Source organism: Pseudomyrmex gracilis, unplaced genomic scaffold, assembly GCF_002006095.1.
Source record: "Pseudomyrmex gracilis isolate BER0280 unplaced genomic scaffold, ASM200609v1 scaffold_0, whole genome shotgun sequence".
NCBI lineage: Eukaryota > Metazoa > Arthropoda > Insecta > Hymenoptera > Formicidae > Pseudomyrmex > Pseudomyrmex gracilis.
The window spans coordinates 1,170,342-1,184,440 of NW_018020584.1; the positions used below are offsets into that span (position 1 = coordinate 1,170,342).

A 14,099-nucleotide genomic window follows, 5' to 3' on the forward strand; every position below is an offset into this window, starting at 1 on the left:
GATTGACTACAACCGCGCTTACTGAAGCATCGTGTTTCCAGACCGTGCAAGAATCGTGCATTTCTCTTCTTGATTCCGTCGTTGAAGAGAAATGTACGACATTACATCTCGTCTTTTGAACAATTTTGTGTCTATAAGGAAGGATAATCAAATTCCTCTCGTTAGATGATAATATCGTACTGATATTGATTCACGCGAATCTCTCGAACTCGCGCGCGTATAAGATCGCACGCATAAAACGATTTTACAATGTCGTTTCTTTTGAACGAGTTCGGAAACTTCAGATCACCTGATCGATAGAAGTCGCCATTAAAAGAAAAAGAGAGAGAGATCATTTATATCTTCTCAGATGTGAGGTTAAAATGATCGTAAAAGTCGGCTATGTTTTTAGCGAATCTCGCAATTGATCGATTCGCGCATTTCGAAGCGCTGCATTATTAGAATGCAACGTTCAGAATTATTTTTCAAGATATTTATCTTCGTAAAACGGTAAATTAAAAAATTCGAAAAAGACATCTTCAGACCACAAGCCGAACCGAGACCTTTTACAAAATCTGTTGTATGTTTGCGTTTTATATTTATGTTAATAATTGTTATTGATGTGAAGCGCTGGAATATGCTGGAATTTTTGGAGACAGCCGCATTTTGTTTGCTGGATATAAAACGGGCATAACGGTATGCTTGGCGGCATGTGGCACGACAAGTATTAAGCTCAGTAATGGCCGCTGGCGGATTTGTAAATTCGAGCAACGGATTTAATGCGGTGCGTCGTGAATGCACGCATTGTGTAGCAAACAGCGGCTGATGTCGTCTAAATCCCCTCGTATTCTGCCTGAGCTTTTTATATTACACGAGAGGGGTATCTCTTAATCACTTTTTCTCGCATTATCCAAAAAACATTGCGAGTCTTATCATTGTTACAGTGGATTACCCATTACCGCATTCTGGGACATCACTTTATCTCAATGTTAATTATAAGTGCGCGGCATGCACAAATTTCATAAATATTAATGGAACAGTTTCGGTGAAGAACTTTTTCTCGTTTATATTTGTGCCGTAATGGCAATTAAAACTAAAGTAAATAGAAATAATAAATTACATTAAAAAAGGAGTATAGATTTTAATCGTCATTATTTAAAACATAATAGCCAGACTTTTTCTCAGTCTTGACGTGCATAAGTGTAGACTGTTCGAGAACAATTTTTAAAATATAAAAAGTAGGTACTTGTGCAGAAATTCGACCAGTGAAAATTTGCAGTGGCCCAAAGATCAGTTAATGGCTTCCATTAATGGAAGCAACTTGCTTTCTTATTCTGTAATTTGAGTGTCGATAGTCGATAAAAAAAAGTGAAACAGAAAGCAAACGTCTCTGAAGTGTCTATTAAAAAATCCCGCTGAATATTAACGCGACGAAAACGTTTTTTGACGCCACGGCGCGGAAATTAATGAAACGATTATTAAAATATGCAATATGTCGGTTTAATTAGTCCGACGACGGAATGAAAAAGGCGTGTATCTCGCTGCTGGCCTTGCTCAACATCTTTCCCGGTTCTAAAAATATCGCGAACTTCAGCAATTTCGCCGCATTACCTGGCTTAATTTACGCGACGAATCAAGTTGACTCTAATACTTTTTTTTATCGTTGTATTTTATAAATTACCTTTTTATCAGAAACATTTAATGATGAGATTTTTTAAACGTTTGAAGAAAAAACGCAACGGTTAAAAGATAATAAGCTTTCCTTGCTTAGATTTCGCAATTCTTTTGTAATTAAAACTTGAGAAGAAAATTTCAAGATTAATATAGATAGTTTATATACATATATAGGCATTTTACAATTTTTATGAGATAAATATAAAGAAAGTAAGAATTCTATAATTTCAAGATGTATACGCATAACATATGTGTGTGTATAAGTTATTATTTAATCTTTCTCTCTCTATCTCTCTCTTTTCTAGTATATATATCCATTAAATAATATTTTATCCATTAAATGATATTTCTACATTATTAAAATTAAATTACATGTTTTATCGCCAAATACATTACTATGACATTTTATATTGCTAAAATTACATAAATTACATTATTTTTATTTACGTTTCTGAGATTTATTACACCTCCATCCACTCTAATAATAAAATAATAAATAAAATAATACAAAGTCAAATAAACTATAGAGATTAATTTTTCACTTCATCATTTTCTGTAGACAGAACAAACGATTAAAAAAAACGGAAATGTGTCTCGCTTCGTATCAGTAACTCGGACGTTACAATTCCCTTTTTTCATATACAACGCGCAAAATACACACGGAGGTAGGAATAACAACGGATTTTGCTAACAACAGTGGGATTAATGCGGCGCTAAAAGAACGAATGAGAAAAAGCGAGTCGCGCGATGCATCGCGTGCGCGCAAAAGCGCGAAAAAAGCCACTCCCGCGGCCACTTGTGCGAAGATGCTTCTCATTTACCGCGGACAATTAGCGGCGCGACAACGCGGGCATGCACGGGCGCTGTAACGATAACGAGAAATCCTCTCGCCGTCCTCGGATGAAATCTCGTCGTAGGCAAAACAGACGAGAGAATTCGTCGCCGAAATTTCACGTTGCCGCGTCGGGGCGAGACTCGTTTACGTAACCGCTTGTCGTAAGAGCGTTGTAATTCAACGATCCTTCTTACGATCCTAAGCGCGTTTGTGCGGCGAAGCAAACGCACGTGAGATCACGCGCGGCATTGCACACATCCTTCTCACATCGACATCACAGATTTTTCTCCACAGATTTCCTAGATTCACGTTCCCGTGAGGCAACATCGCCACATTTTCGCACTCTCTCACACAGTCTGACTGATCTATTGTACATAACGCGATCGCTTAATAATTATTCTCGCTCGGTGTCATTACGAAAATCTAGATTTTACGTCTCGATCCACATCATCTCGCGGCAGTTAAGTTGTGAAGCAACTTTCGGAATGTGCCGAGATATACTCAAGTAAAAGCGATCGTCGTCACGTGGGAGACGCAAAGCATCATTTATATTTTTGAAATCTATATTTGTGATTAAGATTACCGAAATGACTGAAGAGTTTGGCGGTATTTTTACGTAATATTGTGATGAAATGGACTTTTGTCGCGTCTCACGTAATTTTTTCAATTATAATTAATAAATCAATGTATGACATGTGTATATATATATATATGTAAAAGCTTTCTTTTGTGATTTCACAATTTACGCATATATTTGCTGTAGTATTGACAACCTTGATAAAATTTATTTGCACAAAAAATTTCAGAAAAAATTTAATACATAAAATCATTGCCTAAAGAAAAAACAAGTGTATTAGAAACTTTGCAAAGTAAATTTAACAAGTTACATATGTATTGTGCTAACATCAGTCTACAAACACAGTCATGCTTTTTCAAAGAAGAAAACGCAATCACATTTCCGCATTGCGGAATATAAATGTCTCGCATTCCGTAAACGATAAACAAGTTATAATTTGATACAAATACTTCTGCAAATACTCAACATTCTATAATGCTTATAAATATATATATATATATTATTTATATCGCTTATATTTATTTTAATATTAGTCGACGACGCTGTTTTTTGCGTGAATATATACAAACGAGAAAACGTATGTATAAAGCACGTAAAAACACACACGTTTTTATTTCTTCCGCGTTGTGTAATTGCAAGAACTGCAGAAGTCCTCGGTCGCCCGATACAATTGCGGTTTTCCTAGTAAGCACGTGGTTGGAGAAACCGATTACACGCCGTCGATTAAAAAGATACTACGGTAGCGGTTGGAGGAAAAAAGAAACGCCATAGAATTTCACTTCGTGTTTTCTGTTTCTTTCCGTAATTAGACGCGGACTCGACCAATGCGGATTAATTTCCGTTACACTAACTTGGATATGTAATTGTTGTTGTTTAGAATTGTTAACCACAAATTTTAATAAGAAATAATTAAACGCCGTTGACACTTCAATATATTCTCTATTAATATAAATTATAATAAAAGTTATTTTGTCATCAATTTTGCTTAAACACATCAGTATCAGTATTAATAGCTTTTCTATTTTCTCTGCAGACGACTGTCCAAACTGCGTGGACGAACACAGCAACAACTTGGCGGCCTCAAGATGGACGATGCCTCTGCTGAAACTGGGCGAGAAGAGATACTACCTGGGGATCTTCTTCAAGGTATCGCTCTTGCCAGTTACGCTGATTTATCTGACCGAACTGTCGACCCGACCTGGGTCTCGGACTTTATCAAATTATTTCCGAGCTCGTAACTTTCCCGTTGGCTTTACCGCCACGGACAGTTTTACGGTGCATCGAATGCCAGGGAATCAGCGTGGTGAAGATCTTTTTGGATAAGAACAGTGTTGCTTGAGGCAAAGAAGCTCGTCTGATAAGAGAAAGTGGATGAAATACGCCACAAAGAAATGCACTGCCTGACGCGCAAAAAAAGAATGGTTTTTTTTAACAAAAGCTGCGTTATCACGCGTATAATCATATGAAACTTTTATATCAGCATTTAATGTAGACCGCAATACAATACATTTTTTTGTTTAATATGTTTCTCAGAGCATTTATAAAACTGTTTTTTTTTTTTTTTTTTTACACACGAGTTATCGAAGCGTTAATCGCTACAAGTTTGAAGAATAAAAGAATTTTGCGCTTTAACGCACGTAAATAAATAAATTTATAAATGCTAATTAATTCTCTGCTAGAATTTTGCAATCGCTGAATGGCGCATAAATCACAACAATTTTACAGGGCGATGCTGATCTCATGCGAGCTCTATCTCTTTCAAGAGCGACATTCCTGGTTCTGACGTGTCTGTAACACGTGTTCGTCCGTGCCGCGAACACAATCGTATCGATTAGACCTGCCCTTATTACGCTTTCCCGGCTAACCCAGGCGCTTTTATTGACTCACGCGCTATTAACACGGATTTCGCAATTCCACCGCCATTACGGATCCGGAGCAGCTTCGCCGTGTGCTCCGCTGCCAGTGGGTGGACGTGACGTAAAGGCGCTTGTTCAAGCGAGCTTTTCGCAACGAAAGCGCGAGGAAGTGACATCTCTCTCTCTCTCTCTCTCTCTCTCTCTCTCTCTCTCTCTCTCTCTTCTTTCCTCTTGACCGTTTCCTTTAATCGGATCACGACGAGGCCCCTCTTCATTTCGCAAGCAAATAATGGTTGTGGGCGCTCCGGTCGTTAATCGAGACCTTGCAAAACAACCTCACTTGTCGCCGGGCGGTGACCGACTTTCCGTAAATTGACGAGGGAAACGACGAATTTCGGAGTTCTCGATGGCGATCGAAGGACGTTGTGTCTCCCTCGTTCTACGTCGAAGAACTTATTTAAGTTAGGAAAGGAGGCGGATCGCGGGGTGAAAGTCAAGTTCCTGGGTCGTCGTGCCACTTGTTCTCGCGCTCTAATTAATTCGCGGTACTTGATATGCATAGCGCTCGCAATGAAACGCGTCGCTCAAGCGTGTGTTTAGAGCAAGGTGTATTGATCTCGGGATATTGCATTGTGCACGGAATACCAGTTGACCGATCAAAGTGGCCGGTATCCGATTGCAATTCCAAGCTGTGCTAAGTCTTCGCGCGACATTACCGTCTTTACCTTTGCAATTAGAAGGAGAAATCGAATTTTGACTCTCTCGTCGGGAAAACGCGAACGGTACCGATCGGCTTTACAAAATATCATCTTTTTCCAATGTTTTGTTATTGCTTCTCCAATTCTCATTTGCATTTCGTTTTTCTTTTCTCAGACCCGAAAAAGTATTTAAACGGGAGTGAGGAGAGAGAACAGAAAAAAGCCAATAACTTGTCAGCGATCGTCACGTACGATTGCTGTTTCGTTTAGGGAACACAGCAAAACTTAAACGAACCACGTCGTGCACGAGTAACGACGGTTTCGTGCCGATCTGGAGAACGCTGTGCAGAGAGAAAGAGAGAACGAGCATGCAATCGCGACGGCTCTCTATTTATTGCACTTTATTTGCATTCCTGGCGGGATACACGCAATTTTTCGCGTCCTTCGCGTTCCTTCGTCTGCCCCCGTGCACATTCTTTCAGTCAGATCGCCGAAAGGGTGCCGAGAAAGTAAAATTCGTCACCATCGGAAAACGCAAGAGACGTATAACACTGCATTTTTTTTTTTTTTAAACAAATGTGTTTTCACGCGGTTAAATGTGGAAAAGCTACAACACGTTTTAACACAATATTATATAATTTAATATCAATTTAACTAACCCATCTTGTTATCGTGATATTTTACTGAAGGCGACGCCGCGCGCCGAGTTATCAAAATATAGTAGCTGTATCAAAGGTCGTGGAGCTCTGTGTGCTCAAGCTCAAGTGCGACGTAGTTTGCTGCATAAACGTTTCACAACAGCCGTATTGTTGTTCTCACCGGAATTCCAAGCGGATAATCCAGTCTCTCGGTGAACGCGCGTATTATATGCGTTTTAATTATGCAGATAAGAAGCTTTGAAGACCACACGAATATTCGCGTGGCCGCACGCGCGCGAGCTATATTCTCTGTGACTTTCTATCCCCGTAGTCCCCTGATATTGTGATTAAACCTTTGCGTTATCGCGAAGAGAAACGTGCTATCAAGAAACGTTATAAATATTTAGAAGCGGATACCCAATACGTGCGCAATGTGTGATAACCGCGAAGGCAGCTTCGCGCTTAAACAGGTAGCTAAAGCGTGTGAGCGACGATACAGCACCATGCTGTCAGAAAGTTTTTAACGATCGTAAAAGACTATTGCCAACGAACCCGTCGCGGTTCTATAACGGTCATAAAAAGCACGGTACTGCAGCGCGAATGACCAAAGTTATATGTATATACACACACACACGCACGTAGCCGATATGTCGACACGTAATGTCGTATATAATATCGAAATATCAAAATATTGTATGAATTCGCTCGTATTTTCGTTGGATTTCTCCGAAGTGCGTAAAATATAACGTTACGCACAAGATATCGGCGAAAATATTTGTGTTGTTATAAAATGGCTCGAGATGGATTTTGCATGGAATTAATAATTTGTGAATGAGGAGAAAATATGTACAATATTTACAGGTATGTACAATATTTACGGATGTACACATTTTATGCGATACACGTACATACCTGTGTCAAGAATATTTTCACGGAAGTAGCTTAAACCAAAATTCGAAAACGCGCGTTCAATATTTTTCAAACTTTTCGTGAAAACTCTCGTTTAAAATCTAGCAAAAGCAACGATCTCGCGTTACTCTTAATAATCTTTTTTGCAACGTGCGTACCACGATATTGATATAGAAAAAATTATTAATGGCACAGTTTTTACATTCGGAATTGTATTTCATCAAGACACGCTAGTTTGTGTCTCGAAACATTTAACAATGTAAATTTCAACAGTTCGAGATTTTCCCAAGCAAATTTCATTCACTTGAACATTTTGCTCGCCATGTTCGCGATTTTCAAGTAGTAACTCGCGTTGCATAATAGTTTGGATTATTGACACGTTGTGAACACAAGCTCCATTACGCGACAATAATATTCCAAACGCGGTCTCGAATATGATCTCCCGAAATCGATAGCAGAATGGCGATTATATGTAACCTTAGTGTGAATATTAATGTGCGCCCTACGTACAATGTGTTGTCAGTTATTAATGCTAATCAATCTGTTGTAATCAATGACAAGCTCACGTGTTACACGTGAATATTAAGGACTGGTTATGCGTATTCCATAATTTACTTACACGTAATTTGCCAACAGTTCAAACGTTTCTCTTTGCTGTAATTATCGTGTGGTGTTTAACAGTTTAAATTGTAACTCTCTCTTGCATAATCTCCTTTCCGCATAATCATTGTTTGAGGCTATTTGTGTGATCTATTGTTTAACATTGTTTATATTTCTTGCGTACATTATTTACACACTATGTTGTCATCACACATAATATTTCATACACATAACTATATACACATGTTACTTTTACACTCAATACGTAAATCGTGATAAGTCTTTGTCGTGAGCGATTATGATAAATAAAATTTCAAGTTCTATACATTTGATATTCGATGCTTTTGTACGTTATAAAAATTTCTGTGTGTGAAGATAACTTTCGGATTTAATTCTAACCGTCTTCAGGAAACTCTATACAGTATTTGAGAAACGTCCTGTCTAGATTTCAACGTTGAGCAATGTCAGGGTGAAACATTACCAAATCTTCTCTCTGCCCCACAGGCTAACTGGTACAGAGCCTCTCAGTACTGTCGTTATCACGGGATGCATCTGGCAAGTATAGCCTCGCAAGAGGAGAACGACAGACTCGAGAAGCATATCAAGGACTTTGGCCTCGGTCACGAGCACTTTTGGACTTCCGGCACCGACCAGGCCGAGGAGGGAACTTTCTTCTGGATGGCGAACGGCAGGCCGATCACGTTCGAGAACTGGAACGTTGGCGAACCGAACAATTTCCGGTAAGGGTGCCTTACACGAGCGATATATATCTCTTGCGAACAATTTACATTCCTTCTGATATCGATCGTGCCAATTCGCCTGCCGTTGCGATATGATTGACATAAATCGGATAATGCGGTGTTAGCTTGCTTCCTGACGAGCAAACGGTGGTTTACTTCTTATCGGCAAAGAAAGCAAGATCATGAGATTTCAAATACTTATGTCATTAAACGTACATTTAGTTTTTTTGTTTGACAAAAAAAGCGATTTGTCGCGCGAATCCCATATGATAGTATTTCTCGCACTTCAGATACGAGAACGGCGAGGAGGAGCACTGCCTGGAGCTGTGGAACAGAGATGGCAAAGGCCTCAAATGGAACGACAGTCCTTGCAGCTTCGAGACTTTCTTTGTCTGTGAAGTGCAGTGATCAATTTTATAAAACACAGGCTGAGAGAAGGACTAGCAAGCGCGAGAGTGTGTTGACACGGCGACCAAATCATTGACTCGCGGTGTGTCCTCGAAGATCACCTTGAGGAAGCTGCGTGTGACGTTTCTATCGGTCGTCCGTACGTCTCAGTGGACCTAGCCGGCATGGCAGAGAGGTTTGACGTGACATGTGCGCCCAGACTGAAAACGACGCGCGATTAGCCGGTCGCTACCGTTGTCACGTTTCGCGCGCTCGGGATTCGCGTGTGTGCGAAAACGACATCCGCTTCACAGTCAGTTCTTTTTCTAAAAGCGTCACCCAGGCAACGGAGCGCGAGCGTCGGATAAATCCGCAGTGAGAGAGGATAAAAGCGATTCGTTCATTTCTTGTGCAGAAACTGCTTCAGGGAAAAGTGTTTGTCGTCAAATTAAGCCACGTTCTTGGATTTTTTTTCATAATTAAAAGAGTCTTGTTTTAAGTATAAAAAAGCAAGTTTATATAATTAAACAACTTTACTTATATACGGATCACAAATTTTTTTAACGTTAGAAATGTTTTTATACGTTTGCAGTCCGGTAGATATTTTTGTGCGAATAGATTTTGCCGCTTCTGTCTCTCTTTTTTGTGTACGTACTCGTACGAATATTCCAAACTCACTGCGTATATCGACGCGCGAAATCTCTCTTGCAGTCGAAGGATTGATCGACTAATAAATTGTCACATATAAACATCGCCAGTTTTTTATTTTAAATATTTTATTTTAAATAAAGTATATGAAGAAATATATATAGTAGAGTATTAGTATATGTATATATTGACATTTTACTGTTGTAAATTATTCTTATGTTTGCGTATTGACTTGCGTTAATAATATTATACTCTCCTCTTTAAATTGGCATATAAGATACATATATACATTAGACAATTGCTAATCAATCTTTCGATTACAGAGAGTTTCTGACGCGTATAGTGTGTGATTAATATTAATTAATTCTCCAATGTGAAAACATAGTGATTAGTACCACGTAGAAATAGAACTTAACGCGCCGTTGTTGTCAATTATTCAATTGATTACGACTGATAAATATATATATATATAGTGCGCGAGAAATTATTTTTGTTTCAAATCGCACATATAACAATAATAATTTTTTTGCAGACATATTTGTAATACTAAATCAAATTAGTTTATTTAGTTAGAGATTCAAGAAATAAAAATAAATAAATTTGCCTATGTTACGCACAAAAAATTGTAGTTAATCAAGTCGAATTGCTCTCTTCGACATTTACTAACTACGACTTTACACAAGTGACTGCAAAAAAATTTCACTAAATGTTAATTTCTTCAAGTTTAACAAATATTATGCCATTATAGTAGCACTTATACACATGTATATACATCTTTAAACTGTATATATATTTACGCCGCACATGTGTACACACTAGTGACTTGCCGCGAGTAACGTTAGTAGAAATATGACCAAGCCAAAAGAGATGTACTGTTTCGCGATATGTAGGATGTCTGAAAAATTTGAACATAGTCAAAGTGTGAAGATAGATTGAGTGAATTTGAATAGAAAAATCATTTATCATTTTGCAAAATTTGCAATATTTATTGAGGTATTAATTAATTAATATGAACCAATGAGTGTGTGGGAAGCGATGGGTTTCGAATTCTGTAGGCGTGTATAATTTTCAAGTTTACCGCTGTGAAAATCAGCTGATCGCAAGAAGCTGTGTCACTTGTTTGTTGTCTTTCTAAAAAAAAGTCTTATTTAGAGTCCTAAATTTACAATTTAGGACTTTCTTCGAGATCTTATATGGATAAAAAGTTGTCTTATAATTTTTAGATTTGTTTGCGCTCTTCTTAAAAATGAAAATAGAAGTTTTATGATCTCTGATATTTGAAATCTTTAAATTTGATTCTAGAGACCTAATCTTTTAAAACAGACAATTAATTTCAGTGTCGATGCTAAAACCGAGCTGCATGTATGTGGATGAATATGGCTCATTCGACAGTATAACGGTCGCGATCTGCGATAATTCGGTCGCGGTGACAAACAAGCATCGTAATAGATTCCGCACCGACTATAGTTGGCCGTGATCTCACGAGAGATCGTTTTGTTGTGTTCTACGTATTCGCCTTGCAAAGAACATTTTCGAGAGCGGCGTTGTACATGGCATTATTTAGAACTAAATAATAAAATCAAAACTCTTGTTCTTTCCTTTGTGTTCGAACGTTTTACCGTTTTTGTCTATTAAAATTATATTTAGACACTAACAATCGGGATTCAATTACCTTTTATGATTCTTGTGTCTATTCTCCTTATTTGTTCAATAATAAAGAACGAATATAAAATGAATAACATGTATACATCTATTTTCATATTAAACGTATAATTTATGAAACTCTTGGCTTTGTGTATCTCCCTTTCAATTAATTAATTCGTTTATCATATTTTCAGGTAAATACCGCGTTGCATAATATTATTATTGCAGTTGTAAAATTACTTCAGTAAAATGCCTGTATTAAATCATTCGTGTTGAAAATGTGAACACTGTTGGTGATAGAAACATTATTAATATTAAATTACACGTACAATATATGAACCTAAAAAGTATCAGAAGTTTAGTAACAATTTTACTTTCTACTATGTTTTATTGATGCTTATGATATATTTATTCTACAATTTATAGTTGTTATCTATATCTTCTCTCAAAGGAAGTGAAATCATCAATCTGTTACAAAGATTATTTATTAGAAAAGATATGTAAAGTATATTAGTAAAAACGATTACACACACGTATTTTGTATGTGTACATGTGTTGTATATTGAGTAAGAAAGTTATAATCATTGTAACGATGCCGTAAATTGATAAGAAAAAAAAAACGAAAACTCCGGTTTAATGAAGAGAGCGATGTTATTATGGTTCCGTGCAAAACGAATCTTTCCGATCGACGTGAGCGGCGTTTCGGTGTTTCCGTCAGAGCTCCATTCCCACCTGGTTGTCCCACTTCCGTTTCTCCATCTGGATTGACAGAACCAATTAGTAGTTCTGTCGATTTTTCGCCATCTCTGGGAAAAAACAATACCCTTGAGAGAAAAGGAGCGAGTCGAAGGAAGAAGCATAGAATGGATTGAAAGGGTCGCTCGGTTCTAGACAGCAAGGAAGAAAAGAGTCAATGATGAGAATTACATCGCCGATACATAAAAATAACGTTACGCGAAACGTTTTCGCGTAATCGAGGAAAGATTTATAAATTCGAATATATAATTTTCGAGGAAAATTGTGATCTGATTCGATATCAAAATGCATATGGTATCAATAATAGTTTGAAGTGAAATCATCAAGTATGTTAAAATAAAAACTGCAAAAAAAGATAAAACAAATGAAGTATAAAATACATTTAAAAATAAAACATATTTAAAACAATCACTTTGTTGTTACATATGATATTTTGAATACCTTTGCTTCTATGATTGGCGCAACTACATAAAAATAAAGATCCGTTATTTTTTTCCCATTTGCTCTTTCTACAGAACTCGAACACACGTATAATAATTCTCATGTAGCGATAACATGGTCGTTCGCAAATCGGGTAAACATTTTTTGTATTTCAGTGACTTTATTCACACAAGTCGGCTGAATCCGCCGGCTAATCATCCCCGTTCAGTCGTTTTGTACAATACGAAAAAAACAAAAGAAAAAAAGAGAGACGCTACTTTACGTAAATTTAGATTCGGTTTATTCGCGCCATTGGGCCGTACACTGTAACAAGCAATTTATGCCACGGGACTTTATTTAGGTGGCAATAAATGCAGATTCGCCAGAGAAACGGGCCGGCGTGCCGTGGGGAGCCGTAAACAATGTACAGTACATGCAACAATGCAACACAGCAGAGGGTCGTTCTTGTTCTTTATAACCCGGACATATCGTAATACGATACACATGAAATCTTTAATGTGCGTCCGCTTGCGTGTCTGAGTTCTCAGATTTTTATCGGACCATTGCGCGATACCCTCGTAGTTTCACTTCTGTCGATTCCGTTGCGTAACAGACTCTCAATGTGTTATCAAAATATGGAAAAACAAACTTGTACTAACGTCATTTCTGTGCTATCTTGAAACAGCAATCTTAATTTGTGTGTGCTTCTGAAAAATTTTCTACGTAAGTACGAAATCATGTAAATAGCAATCACAAATCGCTATGGAATTTTGACGTTCCGTATTAAAAAAAATGCAAATTCTAAATGTAGTTCTTTTATTTGCATCTCACAGTAGTTTTATCATTTCTGATAAGTGGCACCAATAGTTGCTTTATATCAAAAACTTTCCAAGTAAAAAATGAACAGCTAAAGTTACTATGTACAAAAATTTCTTCAACGTCTACTTTATGAAATTTTCTAGTTCTCAAAAAGTTGTGTTTCTGATCAATTTTATTAACGTACAAGCTATGGTACACACATTTGTTTTTTTCACTATTTTATTTTCGAGCTGATTTTCTACGTAGGATATAAATCTGTAAGATGCTAGCCCTAATTTTCGACAGTTTCAATAAAAAAGGTTCAATAAAACGAAGTATACAGGTTTTGCAAAGTTACGATTTCTTAAACACTTTTTTTAAACTTTCTTTGCGCAAGCTTGACATTCTATTGAATTACTCAAAAATTTTGAAATATAATTTGACTATTTTTATAATCAGTTGCATCAAATTTACTCATATTTAAATAACAGACAGGAGAAAATATATATATTATAACTTATCTCTCTTTTTCTTTATTTTTAAAAGAAACTTTATTTTTTTCTCTTTGATGTATCGTTCACAGTTTGAATAACATATAGTATTTCTTTTATCCAAATATGTAACAACCTTAGAAATAAGCTTTGTAATAACAGCAAAAAAAAAAAAGTTCGACGTCATAAAAATATCTGAAAAACACTAAATTGACTAAATTATTTAGATATCTTTTAGATGTCTTTACGATATCTTTTAGACTTTTGTGTTGTCATGTTATTCACATACAATGATGTCGTGTTCTATTATGCCGATAATCTGTTGAACAAAACACAAACTCAGATATTACTCAGACATCATAAAAAAGCTAAAATATCTTAAAGATGTCTAAAAGACAATAAGATTTTTTTTTAATAAGTCTTTTAGTCGTATTTTAGAAACGTGTCTT

General features: G+C 36.8%; 1 protein-coding gene across 2 annotated transcripts in view; it reads left to right on the forward strand.

Annotated features, from left to right (window-relative positions):
* Positions 1 to 11,277, forward strand: part of LOC109855632 — a 92,434-nt gene extending 81,157 nt beyond the window's left edge. For both annotated transcript variants that reach the window (XM_020430128.1, XM_020430217.1), the window contains 3 exons: positions 4,099 to 4,211; positions 8,271 to 8,506; positions 8,797 to 11,277. In XM_020430128.1, the coding sequence (XP_020285717.1) occupies positions 4,099 to 4,211; positions 8,271 to 8,506; positions 8,797 to 8,914 (467 nt within the window). In that variant the 3' untranslated portion in view covers positions 8,915 to 11,277. The remainder of the gene's footprint in view (positions 1 to 4,098; positions 4,212 to 8,270; positions 8,507 to 8,796) is intronic.
* The last annotated feature ends 2,822 nt before the right edge of the window (positions 11,278 to 14,099 follow it).